This window comes from Suncus etruscus, chromosome 4 (genome assembly GCF_024139225.1).
Source record: "Suncus etruscus isolate mSunEtr1 chromosome 4, mSunEtr1.pri.cur, whole genome shotgun sequence".
NCBI classification, from domain to species: domain Eukaryota; kingdom Metazoa; phylum Chordata; class Mammalia; order Eulipotyphla; family Soricidae; genus Suncus; species Suncus etruscus.
Window position 1 is genome coordinate 51,832,981 of NC_064851.1, and position 16,821 is coordinate 51,849,801.

Here is a 16,821-nt window from a genome sequence, read left to right on the forward strand (position 1 = left end):
TTCCCAGTGAGGATTATCTGACCCACTAAGGTTTTGCTTAGGGATGCAAGTCGTCCACAGCAATATACAGAAAAAAATTTCATGAGTAAAGCTGCTCCATGAATGCCTGAGACTTTCACTAAACTATGAAGAATATTACTGACACCAAATCCCAATATAATCCCTTAGAGCTCAACAAGAAACAAAGAAAAAACCAAAACCCTCAATGAAAATGGTCAAATGGGGAAAGGAAAAGGAAATTAGTTCTTGAAAAAGACTTGTTGCTTATTCTTGGTTTTGCATAACAGACACAAGATGTCTTCAACTTTTTATCCTCACATTACAGGCTCTACGCTCAGGGAAGACCAGAAGCAGTGCCAGGAATCAGATCCAGGTTGGCTGTGTGGAAGACAAGAACATTATCTGGGCCTGGAGAGATAGCACAGCGGCGTTTGCCTTGCAAGCAGCCGATCCAGGACCAAAGGTGGTTGGTCCGAATTCCAGTGTCCCATTTGGTCCCCCGTGCCTGCCGGGAGCTATTTCTGAGCAGACAGCCAGGAGTAACCCCTGAGCATCGCCGGGTGTGACCCAAAAACCAAAAACCAAAAAAAAAAAAAAAAAAAAAAAAAAGAGCATTATCCACTGTACTATTATTTCTATGGGCCTGAGAATCTTTCCAATCTTCCAATGTATGGTAGTTCTAATAATGTGTTTTAGGATAAAAGTGTAAAAAATAACAGAGGCAGGAAATATTAATTTTCAAAGCTGAAAATATATTTTGTAAAGCCAAACCTACAGAAATATATACCTGAGTAAAAGTCTCAAATTAACTACACTAACTATATGGCATGCAATTATTCAGAAAGGTATGTGACTATTAAAGAGTCAAGACAGATCATAAAATAATTGGCAAAACAGAAGCAAAATTCTCTTTGCTACTGACTTCAGAATATACTTCATGACTATACTAGCAAAAGGAAATACAAGCAAAAGTTAAGTGAGATTAGTCAAATTTTAAGAAATCCTGAAGATTTATGAAAGAAACTAAAGAAAAGTAAAGATATTTAGGGGCTGGAGAGAGTAAGGGATGTCAGGCACTTGGTTGTAAATAGCATTCATGGATCAAGTCTCTCCAGCAACGCATATGGTCATCTCCTGAGTACAGCCAAGTATAAACCCCAAACCATATTTAACTGATAAATCATTCAACAATGATATCAACATATTATTCAACAATGATTTTCAACTGAAAGAGACAATTATTTACATACCATATATCTGATAAAGAGCTAATATTCAAGAACAAACAAAATTCAACAATAATAAAAAACAAAATTTCATCAAAAAATGAGGAGAGGGGCCAGAGAGATGGCATGGAAATAGGGGTAAAGACAGGAGTAACTCCTGAGCACTGCCAAGTGTGACCCATAAAAACAAAACAACAACACACACACACACACACACACACACACACACACACACACACACACACACACACACTGAGGAGAGGTGTGACCCACAAAAACAAAAGAACAAAACTCTCCCCTCCCCTCCCCTCCCCTCCCTCCCTCCCTCTCCCCCCCCCCTCTCTCTCATTGGTTGCACTATCATCTCATTCAGCCTGATGCCCAATGCAAAACAAAATCAAATCAACTACATGATTGGATGCACTATCATCTCATTCAGCCTCTATAGAAAACAGAATGAAGACGGTTTTAAGAATTAAAACTAGGGGTCAGAGAGATAGCATAGCGGTAGAGCATTTGCCTTGCATGCTAAAGGAAGGTGGTTTGAATCCCAACATCCCATATTCCATCCGTCTGTCTCCCCCAGCCTGCCCGGGGCAATTTCTGAGCATAGAGCCAGGACTAATCTCTGAGCACTGCCGGGTGTGACCCAAAAAACAAAACAAAAAAATTTAAAATAGAAATTCCCTGTGACAAAGCAATTTCTTTGGCATCTATTAAAATCTATGTGGGGCGAGGAAGGGCATTTGCCTTGCATAGGGCCGACCTGAGTTCAATCTCTGGCATCCCATATGCGCCCCCCAACCCCCAGCCTGCCAGCCAGGGGTAAGCCTGAATGCAAAAAACAAAACTACCAACCATATTTAAATAAACTAATACTGATTTACAAAAATAAATGGCCAATGGAAGGATAAACCAGTCCAAATAGGCTATATAACTCCAATTATAGGTATTCTATTGAACAGAATAGTTGAAAAGATGTTAGAATAAGAGTTGTAGACATCTCATATTTAGCTGAATTCATATATATTTATTGAATATAGACACAGCAACTAGCTAAGAATAACCATATATATATTTTCCTGCATTGCCCATGAAGTAGTCCTGGAAGCAATGACACTAAGTTGCAATAAGCCCATCCAGTTGCCAGGTCTTGATTTCTAATACTACTTCAAATAAAAGGAACCAAGGAAAACCTAGAAAAATGAATGATCCAAAACTAGGATAAAATAAACGTAGGCAAGCTTAGAGCATCCTGTATCAACAAAAAAAAAGCTGTCCTAATTCATGATATGGGAGAGAGTGTTGAATAAAGATATAGAAGACACAGAAGCTACCTTAAAGAGCTTCCCATGGCTACCATTGAAAAAATAATTGCAACAGAATTAAATAGCATGGATTATTACCAAAGTATAAGATACCAATGAGTGCACACTGAGAAGGAAAGATGTGAGAGGAAGGGAAAGACAAATCTCCTGAGTAAAATTCCAAATTATCTGTATAGTTTCTGCCCCCTCAAGACACAGAGCTTTGTCCAACACCTTTAAAATAAGGGTTGCATTGAGTTACTTCTTTCCAAACAGTATAGCATGGAAACGAGGAGGAAAAGAATAACTACAAGGAACAAATAGAAAAAACATACATTCAAATAATCGAAATTAATGTCAATAGCAAGCAGCCATGTCAACATAATTAACCCTCAACATGACAATGGCACTTGACCTCTGTGGATCAAGTCACAAACCCTAATCTCAGTTCTAATCATAGTAACAAAAAACAAACCCCAACTATGGAACACTTTACAAAGTGGAATTCCAAATAGTTATACTAGAAACATAAGATGGAAACCCCAAGAACATAGTTTAAATGATTTCTTAGTAAAGGTTTTCTAAGAATAGAATGAGGGACATCATTGCCATATTCAAAAACTAAAAAAAAAAAAAACAAAAAACCAAAAAACCCATGTATCAGTGATATTTTAGAGTCAAAATATGGCAAAAATTAATAAGCAATCCTAAGGTTATGAATAAAGTACAATACATAAGTATTGCTCTTCTGATATTTCAAAGACCAGCTATTGATTGATTTAATTATGTAAATGTCATTTGAGGATGCAAAATCTTTAAGATAAAAGAAGCACTTAAAAATGAGTTGGAAGTCTAGCAGGAGGAGGTTTGGTAGGCCCACGCCATGCCGGAGGCCTGCTTGGCCAGGCCTAGGGGGGGTGCGGGATTTGGGTAACCCCAGCACCCCTCGGCCACCTTGCTCCAGATCTCCAGGGCTTCCCCGGGCCACGCGCCTGGGCAAGCCGGTGAGTTGGGTCCCTTGGTGGAGCTTGAAGGTACCCTAGGCCTTCCCCCACTATCCATGCGGCTCCTTAGGGAGGGTCTGGGTGGGGCTCTGAACTCCTGTTCTCCCAGCTTCATGAAGGATCTCTCCTTCCTGAGAGCCGGGAGTCTAGCAGGAGGAGGTTTGGTAGGCCCACGCCATGCCGGAGGCCTGCTTGGCCAGGCCTAGGGGGGGTGCGGGATTTGGGTAACCCCAGCACCCCTCGGCCACCTTGCTCCAGATCTCCAGGGCTTCCCCGGGCCACACGCCTGGGCAAGCCGGTGAGTTGGGTCCCTTGGTGGAGCTTGAAGGTACCCTAGGCCTTCCCCCACTATCCATGCGGCTCCTTAGGGAGGGTCTGGGTGGGGCTCTGAACTCCTGTTCTCCCAGCTTCTTGAAGGATCTCTCCTTCCTGGGAGCCGAGAGTCTAGCAGGAGGAGGTTTGGTAGGCCCACGCCATGCCGGAGGCCTGCTTGGCCAGGCCTAGGGGGGGTGCGGGATTTGGGTAACCCCAGCACCCCTCGGCCACCTTGCTCCAGATCTCCAGGGCTTCCCCGGGCCACGCCGGTGAGTTGGGTCCCTTGGTGGAGCTTGAAGGTACCCTAGGCCTTCCCTCACTATCCATGCGGCTCCTTAGGGAGGGTCTGGGTGGGGCTCTGAACTCCTGTTCTCCCAGCTTCTTGAAGGATCTCTCCTTCCTGGGAGCCGGGAGTCTAGCAGGAGGAGGTTTGGCTGGCACTGGTAATCTCTGTCCAGTCTACATTTTCAAAATTGCGCGGGGGCTATCGCCCCCGCGCGCACAAGAAACATTAATAGTACTCTCACAAGAAACATTAATAGTACTATCATTGAATTATGTTTTTATGTATGCAGAATGTCCATTTTGTACTCTGCCCTTTTGCATACCCCTTCATAAGTTCATACTTTTCTTTAACTTCTTTAACTCCTATCATCATTACTCCTTTTTTACCCTTTCTAACTTAAGTACTGTTGAGTCCTAATTCACAGACCAAAGTGGTGCCCTAGAGTTAACACCCACCCAACTATTTTAAAAGGCATAAAAAGGACACATATCTTTTCAACATTTTATGGGTGTTTTCTTTGACGGCTATAACTTTTGCTAAATACTTTCTTATACAGTGATGATCCCCCCCCATGTTTTTTATCTTCTCTTTGTGAACTGCTCAATATGGAATTTGGTGTGAAAGAATCCCTCAGTTTAATACTTATGTTTGAACCAAGTCATGGGTCTTGTTGGAAATGTTCTTATGCCCCCATATATCTGATAGCACCACGTGGCTTTATATCTTGTTTGCGTAGGCACACTAACATGGGAAAATACTATACATACCAATAAGTTCTTATCTAATAGATATGGGAACACACAGATCTTGTAGTGCAATGAGACCTTACACCGTGAACATTGACATAAAGACCTGGCACAGGCCTCAGAAGAATGGGCATTCTCCATTTACCCCTTGATCTACAGAAGACATTTACAAAACATCCAAGGTTGTATATAACATCACCCGGAGGCATTCCTGTACCAGGGACGACCCTACAGCTGCTCTGACATCGATCTACTCAAAAGAGACATCCCTTAACACTGAGAAGACAACAAGAACAATGACCTGCTTACTGGACAGGGCTTGCTGTATTGCCCCTTTATGGTGAGGTTTGTCTATAACATCACCTGGAAGCAATCCTCTACCACGGAAGACCCTACCACTGCTCAGACATCGTCCTGCTCAAAAGAGACTTCCCTTAACACTGAGAAGACTTAACAACAACAACCTGCTTACAGGACAGGGCTTCCTGCATTCCCCTTTCATGGTGAGGTGAAATGAGAAGGCACTCCACATCATGACTTCAATGTAGGACATGCAGATTCCAGAATCTTTAATACAGAAACATGAGACCAACAACAGAGACTGTGTGATAAGTGTGTTGGCGCTACGGACAATGTCTTGGAGCGAACGATAACTTTCCTGAGGCCTAGAACTGGTCTTATGCCAGGAAACTTCAGGGGTAGGATCTCTTTGTATTTAGGCCAAGGCTATTCCTTTCCATGCCTCTCATATTTTGGTGGGCCTATGCAAACAACAATTGCCACTCTAACACCGTTTTTACTGTGCTCCTTGGACTCTAATCCTTAAAACACACCCACTTAAAATTTGAGGTTAACTTAAGCTAATATGCATGTACATGGAAATGTAAAAAATACTATGCCTCTAATGTTTAAGGAGTTATGTAAGTTTGATGGCTTTAGATTGCCTTGTGTGCTGTTAAGAAATATTATAATGTGCTACAATCTGGGGACTTGAGGGAAAAAGTAATTGCACATGGATTCTGTTTTATTTATCTTAACTTTCTATGGTGAAAGTTCAAAGTTAAGATATCAGCAAGGGGACTTCTTCAGATAATTATGCTATGGGTGATTGTCCTTCCACTGTAACTTTACCTTATCCTCTTTCTTTGCATCTTTTGTTCTCATAATTCATAATAAAAAAAAAGTGAAAAAAAAATGAGTTGGAGCAGGACGTGAGAGATAGCATGGAGGTAAGGCGTTTGCCTTCATGCAGAAGGTCATTGGTTCAAATCCCAGTGTCCCATATGGTCCCCCGTGCCTGCCAGGAGCAATTTCTGAGCATGGAGCCAGGAGTAACCCCTGAGCACTGCCGGGTGTGACCCCCCCCCCCAAAAAAAAAAAATATGAGTTAGAGTGGTAGGTCATTTGCCTTGCAAAATGGCCAACCTGGGAGGACCCAAGTTTGATTGCTGGCATTCCATATGGTCCCTTGAGCCTTCCAGGGGCAATTTCTGAGCACAGTGCCAGGACTAAGCCCTGTACACTGTACACTACAAAATGTGCCCCACCACCATCACCAAAAAAAAGAGTTGGAGGCCACAACTGAGCAGAATTTTTCCTGGGACCATAAAGACCTTGGGATTTGACAACTAACATGCCCAGAGCTTGTAGTCTGTCTCATTACAATCTCATACTTCAAGGGTAGAGACACCCTGTATATCTTAGGCCAAGGGCATTTCCTTTCAAATTTCCCCAACATTTACTGCGCCTATGCAAAAACAAAACAAAACAAAACTTGCTACTTCTGCCCTCCATTTTTCTTCCTTTAATTTTATTTATATTTATAGCTTCTAGATAGGGGCTCCCACCTTTTTTTTTTTTTACAGAATTATAGAACATGAATCCTCTTGTTCTGCCTCATATTTATATGTCTTCCTACAAATTGAGAAAAGCTGATAGGACCCAGGGCCAAGCAGTCTCAGAAACATTGGGTGGAAATAAAATATGGTCAGACCTAAATAGCCAAACCAAGTCAACGACAATAGACCCACATTATAACAAATTATAACAAGCTATACACAAAATGGACCTGTTACACTAGCACTGCAGGGGGCTAAAGGTGGAGGTATGGGATGCATGCTGGGTACTATGTTGGAGGGAGGTCAAACTAGTGGTGGGAAAAGACCTAATCACTGTTATTATATACCTGAAATACAACTGTGAAAGACTTGTAATTCACATTGGTCTCAAAAATTAAAAAAAAAAATGAGTTGGAGGGAGGGGCGTGACTCAATAGTACAGTGGGTAGGGCATATACAAATTTACCTGGCACATCTGGGTTTGCTCCCCATACTCCGTATGATCCCCAGAATAAGACAAGCATACTTTCTTAGTGTAAAGCCAGGAGTAATCTCTAAGCATAGCCTGGAATGGCATCAAAACTAAACAACAAAGAGTTCTGTGGCCAGAGTGAGAGTAGAGCGGGTAGGGATCTTTTTGCTTTGCATATGACAGACCCAGGCTTGAACCGTGGCACCCTACGTGGTCTCCTGAACACTTCTAGGAGTGATCAATCATTGAGCACAGAGTCAAACATAGGCCCTAAGCATTTTCAGAACCAAACCTGTAAATGAGTTCTACTCAATAAACTAAAGCAAAGGGCATTTCTTCATTTAGCTGAGTTTTCCATACATCTAAAAGAAGAAGAAATTCATGCCATACAAGTACCTGACCCTGGCTTGATCTCAGGTGGTGCATGGTACCTCGAGGATTGCTGGGAGTGACTCTAACACAGAGCCAGAAGTAGCCGCCATGTACCCGAGTGTGGCCCTTGCCACACATGTTTATATACACATCAATTTTTGCATACTTAAAAATAAAAAGATTCCATAGATTATCTATAGTTCAAGAATATCAAGTCTTCATTAAGCTAGTAAGGCTACAGTCTTTAAAAGTGTATCCTTTGAAGTCTTACTTTTCTTCTCAAACTTGCTAAATACTGAATTTAAAATAAACTAAGAAGCTAGTTATATAGAATCTAAAAATTTTTTCACTTTTGAGCCATCTAATTTGAAAATGTAAATTAGTATGTATGTACAAATAAATAAGCATACAGTCCTAGTTTATGAGAATAGGGATTAAAAATAAAAATAACTGATACCTTACCATCAAGACAGTATTCTAACAGAAGGAAAAATTATGGCTGCAAAATGAATGGCATATATTTCATTTCTCTACTGCATGATTCTCAGCAGACCAATTCTTTGTTTAATAGTGAGGGCTCAAGGATGCAGTATTAACTTGAGGTTTTAGGCAATACCCAGGCCATTCCAGCAACCAGGGCATCCAAGGCTGCATTCTGATGGTGCTCAGTGGACTACACAGTGCCAATGATCAAATAGGGCCTACCACAAGCATGGCATGCACTTTGATCCTTTCACTATTTCTCTGGTCCCTCAACTTCTTTCTTTTGTATACTGTACTCTGTGGCTCCTAATTTAATAAAAATAAAACAGAGCAAGCATACTGGATTTAAGTCACCCTTTCTCTGTTTATTTTCTGAAGATTTTGCAGAACTCCTTCATTATACTAAAGTACAAAATGTTTCTTTAATTTCCCAGAGATCTAAATTTGAATTAGAAAGAAAATGTCTTTGCTATTTGAGTAAGTTCAATCTTCTTTTTGCTAGCAAATACCTCTGCCCATCTTTTTACTATTTTATTTAAAATTTTTCTTTTGAGGGGCTAGAGCAGGGGTCTCAAACTCGCGACCCGCAGGCCATATGTGGCTCTCCATACAACATTTTGTGGTCCTGCCCTAGAGGAATCTTTTTTGTTTTGATTTGTATTAGTTGTTTGGGTCACATCCTCCAATGTTCAAGGCTTACTACTGACTTTGCACTCAAGGATCACCCCAACTTTGCCTCCTGCGGCCCCCAGGTAAATTGAGTTTGAGACCCCTGGGCTAGAGCTATAGCACAGCAGGGAAGGCATTTGCTTTGCACATGGCCAACTAGTTTTGACCCCTAGAATTCCATCCGATCCCCCTAACACTGCCAGGAATGACTCCTAAGCAAAGGCCACAAGTAACCCTTGAGCACTGCCAAATATGGCCCAAAATTTAAAAAAAATTTTTTTTCTTTTGAATTTTGCTGATACAGACTTTTCTACAATATCATAAGTACTGTAAGCGGTCAGACTTTAAAGCTCTTAAAAAAGAGAGGCTATGAATCTCATTCAAATTCCTGGCTTTGCCAAATTATCACTGGAAAAGTGATACAGAAAAGACAACTAAACGTTATAAACCAACATTTTCTTGTACATAAAATAAGGACAAGAAAAATCCCTACTCTTTCCAAAGGAAAACCATGCACAGAAAAGCATTTTTCCCTAAGCAATTATTAGGAACTACACACTGTCTAAAAGCCAAGAGATTAGAAAGTATAATTCAATGCTAAGTATAAAATCTTAATGATATTAATATACTGGGAAAAACTATGTCAAAGATAAAATAATCAGATTTTCAACTTTTAAATGTTATTACTGTTTTTCTTTTTCGTGTGTGTCATATTCAGTGATGTGCAGGGCTTATTCCTAGCTTTATGGTCAAGCACCTCCGGGTCACCATGGATTGAACTTGGGTTAGCCACATTCAAGGCAAACAGGCTACCCACTGTGCAATCAGTTTAGCCCCCATCTGTTACTTTAAATGAGATATTATTCTACATTTCTCCAAGGTCTTAAAATTATGTAGCTAATCTAACTGTGTATGTACACAAGGAAAAGTGTCAAAATAACTTCTCGTGAAATTAATGAATGGATAACACAGCTCACAAACAGGAAAGCCTAAGATATGATAAAAAGAGACAGAAATAAGTAGTATAAAGAGAAGTTAGAAGGTTGTCTAGGAAGTCTTTTGGAAAAAGTATAGAATTCACAAAAAATAGATCTAATATTTCTCAGGCCTTCACAGTGTGTTGCCACATAGTAAAGAATCTAGTTTATTATCAAACATAAAGAAAAGGCTGTAATAAGCAACATAAGCAGCATATAAATTTCTCTAGTTATACACCTTGAAGAAGAGTACATTGGAATTTGGGCACTTCCCTAAACAATCTGAAGAAAAGTTCCAAAACCACTGCCATGCTTTCTTAATGATTTATATAATTTTTGCACTTCACACAAACTAGTGATTTAGCTATCTAGCGCCCTTGGAAATTTGATCAATATAAATACGTTTAACTGAGAGACTCATTGCCCAAACTTGTAAAAGAAATCCCTCTGCTGTAAAGGTATTGGGAAAAAATTAGTCTTTCTATAACTTTAATACTGTTTAATTTTCTTACACACCTCACCTCCAAATAGAGATGAAGGGTCTCAGAAAACTCAGATAAAATGGAAAAAACAAAAAGGTCCTTCCTTTGGAATTTCTAGGATAAATTATATCAAAACTTCTTAAAGTACTATTTTTTTTCTAGTCTAAGATGCTCTCTCCTCTCTCTCTCTTTCTTTCCCCCGATCCCTCCATCCCTCCCTTTCATTTTTCTCTCTAGAAAATTTACCTTTATCCTTATCCAATGGTTCCTGGGAAAGAATAGTGCACAGTACTGGGTTTTTCCACACCCCAGTCTCTTGAGCTAGAGTAGCTAAAAAATGCAATTCACAGCTGCCATTCTCCATCAGCTTTTCATGAGCTACCTATAAATATTAAATAAACATCCAAAGAATTACAACAGATTTTTAAAAGCAAGCTTATCAAGCCTTAAATATATAAAATTTGAAAAATAAGACTTTTATCTTAAAATTTTCATGTCACATTACAAGGTGCTGAATTCCTTTACCTCTGCTTTTAAAAGATGAATGTCAAGGAATAAGAACTAAGTAAATTTTAAGTTTTAAATCAATATAATGTACTTAAAGAATAAGTCATTATAATTCCCTCAACTAAACCAAGAACAGTTTCTTCACAATAAAGCTATCAACTATCCATAGTATTAAAAATATTACACATTTTTACATTTTGTCTTAGTAAAGAATTACCCAAAAATACTCTCTTAGGCTTTTATAATAGGACTAAGTCACAACACATACATTTGGGTAAAAAGGACCTATATATAAAAAAAAAAAAACTACCAAATACATGCCTTTTCAATTTATCATTGTTATCTATAAGCTAACACTGAACCTTGTTTACAAGTTGCTTACAAGTACTCATACGTATTCTTCAGGATACCAAAACCTAACAGTTCTCACTAAATTCAAAAAATGCATATTGAAAATTCTATGGTCAAAGTTCTAGGGAAGGTAGCAGTCAGTTCCTGAATTCATGGAAATTATCCTCTAAGGAAGAAGGAAATGTCTGAACAGTTAACAGTCACACAGAATGAAACAAGCACTATAAAGCAGATATAAACTAGAGAAAGCTCTAATTAAGAGCAAAGTGTCATGCAAAACTTCAAGCTGTGCTTTCTGCTTTAGAAAAATCTATTTAAGAGATATACTTTCTAACTGCAACAAAATCAAGTTCTGTAAATGATTTTCTTTGAGTAGTTTCTGAAAACTCATATAAGTGGAATTCATAGTTACTTTTGCTCTTATTATCCAGATAAAAAAGTATCAATTATTGTTAGAATTTCAAAATGGAAATTTTAGAAGCTTATCTTACATTGAAAAAAAAGTATCATGAGATATGTTACATTTTTATTGCAAAGAACTTAATTCTATATCAACATATTTAGATGCTAAATAACGAAAAGAATTCTAAAAGATTTACCTTTAAAAACAAACACTTTGCTGGGGAAAAAACTAAGAAATAAGTTACTGATATGCTGAAGCAAGTAACTGCATGATCAAAAAGTTAGTTGCAATTTAACAATGAGGACAAGGCATCTTCATTTCAAGTTATTAAGTATCAATTATGTGTAAGAGACTATGTGGAATCCTACAATATGAAGCTACTGATTCCTACCTTCAAGAATTTTGCACTTGATGTAGATCTTAATGTTTAATAATAGGAAAGTTGATTTCTCTAACTATACTTTATTTGAGACTAACTCTCTTCAATAATATCTCCTACAGAAAAACATAAGGACAAAAAATGTTTTAAGAACTATTGAGTAGTGAAATAGACAATTACACTTTTTGACACTAGTTATCAGGACCATTCCTTTTAACTAATTAAAATGTATTAAAAAGCAATAATATATCCAGCACCATCTAGTGCCTGAAACAAAATTTAACATTCCTGAAAATATGCTGACAACTACATGCTAAATTGTATAGTACTTACATAAGTAAGATAACTATAGTAAATAAAATAAACAAATCATGTATTTTCAGATATAGGAGAAAAAGTATGGCCTTTGGAACAAAGAATTTTGATTCAAATAATTATTTTGTGAGATTAACTATAAAAATTAGGCAAATAAATGAGCCTCAGTTTCTTCAACTTTAAAATGGGACAGATGGGGCTGGAGCAATAATATAGTGGGTAGGGCATTTACCTTGCATATGGCTGACCCGGGTTAGATCCCTGGCATCCCATATGGTCCCCCGAGCGTGCCAGGAGTAATTTCTGAACGCAGAGCCAGGATTAACCTCTGAGCACTGCTGGGTGTGGTCCCAAAACAAAATGAAACAAAAAATGGGACAGATATACCCACCATAGTTTCTCCATAAAGAATAAATGAGATGTTAAAATTCTTATCAAGTATAATGCAGATATTCAGTATTTAGTTGTTTCTCAATTCAAATGAAGTTTTTTTGTGCATCCCCTTACTGCTGCTCTGGCAAAGTTTGTTTGAGCTTAAAGAGCTATGCAATATTAAATCGGTCTAAATTCATTCTAACATAAATTCATTTTGCAGTTATTTAATGAGTACCTGTGATGTGAAAGACACCGCCAGTCTTAAGAACAGCCACGTCATTAATAACTTAAACTTTGACCAAATCATTTATTAAAAATAAAATGATGACATATGATATACCTTATTAAATCTAATAAGTAAATATTCTCACCTGTACCAGTGCCTGAAATTGTTCCCACTGTTTATCTGATAACTCAACAGGCAAACACAGTAAAAGTTCAACACAGCTTCTAAAAAGAAGAACACAAATTGACTGATAAGAACACAAACCCTTATTAAAAATTCAAGGTAAAATAAAAGCAATCTAATAAAATTAGTAGATTTCCCATAACTTAACTCCCCATAGCTTATGGATTATAACTTAAATTACAATAAAATCATGCTATGAAGATCAAGGAAAAAATTAAGCTAAATCTACTTATGATTTACTCAAAAGTCTACTCACAGTGCCAAGCGTTCCAGAACCAATGCTACATTTTCACATTCAGAGGTAAGATAAGGCCGGGCTTTAACGTAACTTTGGATAGCCACTGTGTATACCTCCAATAAAGGTAAGGGATCTTCTGAAGTTTTCCATTTCTCTGCATATTCAAGGAGTGTCTGTTTTGGAAGGAATAAAATAAAGTATTCAATGTAAACCAACAATCAATTCTTTTTTTCTTTTCTCCTTGAAATATTTTGAAAAAATCTTATTCAAAAACAAAACATGTATGCTGATTAATATTAAAAGTAATAAAATTATAGACAGAGTACCAGGAAGCCCTCTGTAGGAGAAAAGATTAGTATTAACAATAACATTTCATGAAAGCTGATTTGATCGTTGTATTTCCTTCTTTCTTTCCTAGTCAAAATACCACCTTAGATTCCCAAATTTTTAAGTTAAAGAAGATACCTGGGCAAGTACTACTTGACTATGCATGCAACAAAGACTTAAAAAAAATTAAAGTTTTCTATTTTTCCTATAAAGCAGAATATTCAACCCCTAACAATAAATAAATTGCATATTGTCCGAAAGACATGTAATTTTTCAGAATTAGAGGAATAGTCCAGAGCCTTGAACACAACAAGAACTCAAGTATGATCCCTGGTAACACATCTGGCCCTTAATGTACCACCAGGAATGATTCTTTAGCACAGAGCCAGGAGGAAGCTCTGACCAATGCATTATAGTTCCAAAAATAAATAAAAAAACAAGAAAGGTAACCACTGCAGTCAAGAAAAAAAAAAATTGCTATTTTTATGATAAACTGTAAAAATGCCATCTATTTCCATATGTAGCAGTGGTCCCACTTCTAATATCTACACAAAAAACACACAAAAACATTTATTTGAAAAAATATGTCCATATATATTTACTGCGCACTTACTATAATAGGTGGGGTTTTGAAACCTAAGTGTCCAAGACAAATGCCTAAATAACAAAGTTATTAGGTATATATACACAAAGAAATCTATGCAGCCATAATGATAAAATCATGCAATCAACTAAAATTTAGATGGAAATGTAAAATGTTAAGTGAATGAAGTTAGTCCTCTTGTTGGGACCTGAATTCTGAACAAGGAGGGATGCCATTTTGTAAAGGCCACATGGCAGGCTGTTTCTCAGGTTCTGAGCAGGGAGAGATGCCATTTTATAATAATCATATGGTGTAGGTCTTCACAAGCCTATTTCCATACATACTGCCCCAAGCTACCTAACCATACCAGGTATCCTATCAGGGAAGGTCAGGAACAGTAGGAAGGTATCCTTAGACAATTGCCAATTGTTTTAAAGATCATCAGAAAGCTGGAACCTCTCTATGTCCCTTCTCTATCTTCTTCCTCATGATCATCTTCCTCAGGATCTTGGGTGGGGCTCATCTCCTTTGGGAGGTGGCCCTGGCTGGCCAGTGTGGAAGTCTTGTTGGCAAATGGATTAAAGTATTAAACTTTATTCAAGTTGTGTGGTCTCTTTAAGAAGGAAGGAAAGAATAGGGATATTACTAACATATATACATCAAAGAAAGGTCAAAGGGAATGATCTTTTTCCGCTCTAACTTCAAACATCTCAGAGACAGTAAGTGACCAGAGAGAATATAGATGAAAGAACAGAAAAAGACATCATGGTAGGGCAGGATAGGTAGTACAGCAGGTAATGACACTGACTTAACCTTAAGATATTTTATGGCAATATGGCACACGATAGCCTACTCACATTTTAAAGATCACTAGAACAAGAAATTCTTGCTTCAGCTAGCATCTGTCTACACAATGTTATTTATAAACTCCCTTTAAGGGAAAAATAAAGTTTGTATATACAGAATTTCATGCCTGGCACATATGCTCAATCTAACAAATCTAGTGACTCATTTTTTTTTTTAACTTTAACTCTCAATAGAACATAAACTACAGGGGCCAGAGAGATAGCATGGAGGCAAGGAGTTTGCCTTGCATGCAGAAGGTCGGTGGTTCGAATCCCGACATTCCATATGGTCCCCTGAGCCTACCGGGAGTGATTTCTGAGCATAGAGACAGGTGTAAGCCCTGAGCGCTGCCAGGTGTAAACCCACCCCCCAAATAAACTACAAAGTAATTTCCAATTGTCTTAAAATGGAAAATTTTCCCTTTTCTTCTTTCCCAACATTTGAAAAAAAAAACCCTAAAGTAATTTGTGTACACAGTTATACATTTCCATGATACATACTGTTTTATAAATAAAATATTAATTCCTTTATGAAATTAAATATCCCTCTTAGGTTGATATTAATTTATATCAAACAATAGTACTAATTCCACAAAAGAAAAAAAAATTTTTTTTTTTGGTTTTGGGCCACACCCAGCAGTGCTCAGGGGTTACTCCTGGCTGTCTGCTCAGAAATAGCTCCTGGCAGGCACGGGGGACCATATGGGACACCGGGATTCTAACCAAACACCTTTGGTCCTGGATCGGCTGCTTGCAAGGCAAATGCTACTGTGCTATCTCTCCGGGCCCCAAAAGAAAACTTTTTAATCTTTATTCTAACTCATAACCTAAAGAAAAATAATGACAAATTACAGAACATCAGAACAAAGGGCATCTTAAAAAATTATCTGTGAATAAATATATTAAAAAATGTCGGCCCGGAGAGATAGCACAGTGGTGTTTGCCTTGCAAGCAGTCCATCCAGGATCTAAGGTCGTTCATTCGAATCCCAGTGTCCCATATGGTCCCTCGTGCCTGCCAGGAGCTATTTCTGAGCAGACAGCCAGGAGTAACCCCTGAGCACCGCTGGGTGTGGGCCCCCCCCCCAAAATGCAATGCATCCATCACTAGTCTTAAGTGAAATGCAAGTCAAAAACAATGCAATACTGCCTCTCACTAGTGACTAGCCACCTCACAATGAATAGACACATTCCATGTTGGCATGAATGTGAGAAAAAAAGGAACTCTCACTTCACTGCTGTTGGAAATGTCAACTGAATCAACCTCTTGGGAAAACACTGAATATATTTCATAAACTAGGAAGTGAGCTTCCATAACACAGCAATTCCACATCTATCCTATAGGACTTCAAAACTATTCTGAAAAGACATTTGTTCAATGGTTACTGAAACACTATACAAAGTAGACAAAATCTGAAAACAGTCCAAGTATCCAAGGACAGATGACTGGATGAGAAATTAAACACAACACAATGTTTCTTGGCTATATAAGGTACAGGAACACATTTGAAAGGTGGGTTAAAGAGCAAATAACACTCCTGCACCCAACTCACCATACCACGGGAAATTCCTGCAGCCCCTACTCACTGCCACCATCTTCCTACAACAAAAATAACCAGCTCTGCCACTATGCTCCAGAAGAAAATAATGGCTGCTGACACTTAAACTATCAAACTTCCAAACCACTTAATTTGTATTTTAGTTCTAAGTTCTGAACTGCATGAGCATTTGTGGCTGCAAACACTTTAATACCTTGTAGTGTTAGTCCAGTAGTATCAAGAGGAATCTGATGGGAAAGTTAAACAGTAATCTACTCACCTCAGTGAGCCTAACACAGAAGGCTCAATTAGCACCAAACCACAGCCGTGTAACTATCCTTAGACACTGACTTCAGTTTTACAATGAAGAGATAT

General features: G+C 38.2%; 1 protein-coding gene across 1 annotated transcript in view; it reads right to left on the reverse strand.

The window, feature by feature from the left end:
* The window catches only part of ZNF292 (zinc finger protein 292), a 92,380-nt gene that overhangs the window by 30,324 nt on the left and 45,235 nt on the right, over nt 1–16,821 (reverse strand). The window contains exons 2-4 of the mRNA XM_049772177.1: nt 13,173–13,327; nt 12,879–12,957; nt 10,424–10,559 (exon numbers count right to left, since the gene is read on the reverse strand). Of these exons, the coding sequence (XP_049628134.1) occupies nt 10,424–10,559; nt 12,879–12,957; nt 13,173–13,327 (370 nt within the window). The remainder of the gene's footprint in view (nt 1–10,423; nt 10,560–12,878; nt 12,958–13,172; nt 13,328–16,821) is intronic.